Genomic DNA, 2930 nt, shown 5'->3' on the forward strand with positions numbered 1-2930 from the left:
AGGGACCGGGACCCCTGCCCATCCCTGCAGCCCCCACCCAGCCCTGTGGGTGCCCCCCCAGGGCCTCCCCAACTGCTTTGTTAGCAGAGAGGGGGAGAAAAGCTCCAAGGTGACCTGAGAGCGAAGCCAAGTGGAGCTTTAGTGTGTGTGTCCCCCCACCCATGTCCCACCAGGCAGGTCCCCCCCCGGGTCTCACCTTTGCCTGCGCTCATGGCGACGGGCAGGGTGGCCTTCCCTGTCCCCTCTCCAGCCTTCCCTGTCCCCTCTCCAGCCTTCCCTGTCCCCTCTCTGCTCTCCGGCCCCTGCTCAGGGATGGAGCAACCACCTTGACTCTGGGCCAGCCACACTTAACCCCACTGCTGCTGGGCCAGGCCACCAGCCCCTGGGCTCAGCTCCTTGGCTTTCTCCCCTCCTTGGATCTCTAACTTCTCCTCTGGCAGCTCAAAGATGAGAGGAGATGCCCAGGAGGACAGGCTGTGGGGTGGGGAAGAGGTGGGGGGAGGGTCCTGGTGAGGGTGGTCTTGTTTGCAGGTGGGGTTTGTGTGGCTGGAGGAACCTCCTGGGTTGTCCCATGGTGATGCTGTGGCCTCCTGGAGATCAGTGCTGACCCTTCCAGGGGTGCCTGTCCCAGGGGGGTGCTCTTGGTGAGCCCTGGGAGAGGGTTCTTAAGCTGCATCTGCACCCCAGAAAACCACCCCCTGGGGCTTGGAGGGTGCTGGAGGGTTTTTTTGGGGGGGCTGGGTGAGGGGTTGTCCTTCCCAGGAGACAGGCTAGAATCCCCCCCAGGTTTTATGGGGGTGCAAGTGGGAAGGGAGTTGGATAATGGGGGGAAAAGCTCCATTTGGGGCTGGGAGCTGTGGGGCTGAACCTCCAGCCCCTGCTGTGGGTCCAGCTGCCTCCTGTGAGGGGACAGGGCTGGGGACACACCCCAGGTGACAGCTCAGAAGGTCCCCTGGCTCCTCTGGCAGCCCCAGGCGTGGGGGGGTGATGGGGGGTGATGCTCCAGGGCTGCTGCTGGCAGATCACACCTGGCCAGCTCATCCAAACCACCTCGGGGGGCCTGGTGACCTCGTTCTATGGCCCAGCTTGTTCCCCCACCAGTGCCCAAGGTGGCTTCTGCAGAACCTTGTGCCCATTTCCAAGGAAGGAAAGAAAACAAATAGATAATAAATCACTTCTGCCCGAGCATGGGGCAGGTCCTGCAGCATGGAGCAGCCATGGCTGAGCCTTCCCTGGACCTCCTTGAAGATCCACCAGGCCTTTCTCCACATCCACAGCTCCAGGAACAGGCACCTCCTGCTGGTGTTGAAACTCTTCCCAAGCCCAGTTCCCACCCTGCTGATCTCCAAGCTGGAGCTGGGCTGTTCTCCCCACCGTGGACATTCCCCCATGGCTCAACCCCAAGCTCCAAGGCCACATCTCTGCTCTTCACCCCTTCACTCAGGAGGTTTTGCCAACCCCAGCAGCCCAAACAGGACCATCCCCATGGGAAGAGGCAGCAGAGGGGGGTACCCAAGCTCCAGCTTTGCAACCTGAGGTTCCCCACAAGTTCTGCTTCTTCCCTCCCCACCCCCCTCAGATCTATTTTTAGTCCTCTCTTCTGGGAAACTGATGGATTGGGAGCAATGTGAGCTGGAGGGACACGTGCCCACTGCTGGGCACTGAGCACATATTGACACAGGGAGGGATCAATCTGGGAGCTCAAAAAAGAAAAAAAAGAGCTGAACCAGCAGGGACCAGGCAGCCAAAACCCACAAACCTCTCCAGGAGGTTTATCCAGGTCCTCCCTGGGGCTGGGAGTGGGTTTGTCCCTGCATCCAGGGCTCTCCTGGGGAGCTGGGTGATCTTGAAGGTTCCTCCTAATCCAACACATTCCATAAAATGCCCAACTGGTTGTCAAGGGAAAGTGAAAGAGGGTAATTAGTGAATTCCCAGTGGGAAAAGCTGGACCCAGCTCCACCTTGAAACCCTCTTGAGGTCCTCTCCTCCAGACCTACCCTGTGGTGGGGATGCTCAGACCCTTCTTGGTCCCACCATCAGCCCATCCCCTACACCAGGACCTGGTGGTGCCTGCCTGACATCCCCTGGGACCACCCTGGGGACCTTGGTTGGTGTCCCCATGGGTGGCCATGGACCTCCCTGCCTGATCCCCTCCATCCTTTCAGCTCCAGTGGTTAATCTTCCTTCCCAGCTGGGACCAAAGTCTGAGCTGCCCCACCTGGTTGCCATGGAGAAGGTTGTAATGGTATTAGGAGAAGCAGCAAAAAAAAAAAAAAGGGGCCTTTTTAAAATTCTTTGAACTCTCAGGACTCGTTGCCTTCCCCAGCAGGTCCCTCCCCTGCCCCCAGGTCTCTCCCCAGATGGGGAGATGCCACCAGCATCTTCCCCCCCTCTTCTGTCCCCAGCACCTGGGCTGGCCCAGCTGGGGAGGGACCAGCACTGGTGGAACTGGGGAGACTGGTGGGATGTGGGGAGCTCCCTTGGTCCTCCCTGACCCAGGGCCAGCTCAGCAGGGACCTGGTGACACTGCTGGGCTTGTCTTGCCAGGTGCCACCTCCAGCTGGAGGAGAGCATCTCCTGATGCCAGGGCAACCAGCTCCTCAGCCCCACCAGTGTCACCTGAGAGAGCTGGGAGGGGTGACACCCCCCTGGGGACACCTGCAGGGACCAAGCTCCCTCCTGGAGAGCTCTTCCTAATGGAGATGGGCTTTGCCTGGTGTTCCCTGATGTTCCAGGTCATCCTGACCCTTAGCTGTGTCATGTTCCACTGGAAAAAAATCCCCCCCCTGCCCTTGCTGGAGCTGAGGACCTGGCAGTGGGGACAGGAGGTTTTGGCAGCTGCTGGCCAAGGGACACACCAGAGGATCTGGGTGTCAGCTCCTGTCCTGGGACAGGCTGGGGCAGGAAAGGTGGCAGAGGTGGCTCTTGGG

The 2930-nt window shown here is 60.1% G+C and overlaps 2 protein-coding genes across 2 annotated transcripts in view; both read right to left on the minus strand.

The window, feature by feature from the left end:
* IGFALS (insulin-like growth factor binding protein, acid labile subunit) overlaps positions 1-212 on the minus strand; it is a 2592-nt gene extending 2380 nt beyond the window's left edge. The window contains exon 1 of the mRNA XM_009998477.1: positions 171-212. Coding sequence (XP_009996779.1) covers positions 171-212 — 42 coding nt within the window. The remainder of the gene's footprint in view (positions 1-170) is intronic.
* A 135-nt stretch (positions 213-347) lies between these two features.
* Positions 348-2930, minus strand: part of LOC104389480 (structural maintenance of chromosomes protein 4-like) — a gene marked incomplete at its 5' end in the record, with an annotated part of 4100 nt that continues 1517 nt past the window's right edge. The window contains one exon of the mRNA XM_009998478.1: positions 348-474. Coding sequence (XP_009996780.1) covers positions 348-474 — 127 coding nt within the window. The remainder of the gene's footprint in view (positions 475-2930) is intronic.

This window comes from Chaetura pelagica, unplaced genomic scaffold, assembly GCF_000747805.2.
Source record: "Chaetura pelagica isolate M959 unplaced genomic scaffold, ChaPel_1.0 scaffold1195, whole genome shotgun sequence".
NCBI classification, from domain to species: Eukaryota; Metazoa; Chordata; class Aves; order Apodiformes; family Apodidae; genus Chaetura; species Chaetura pelagica.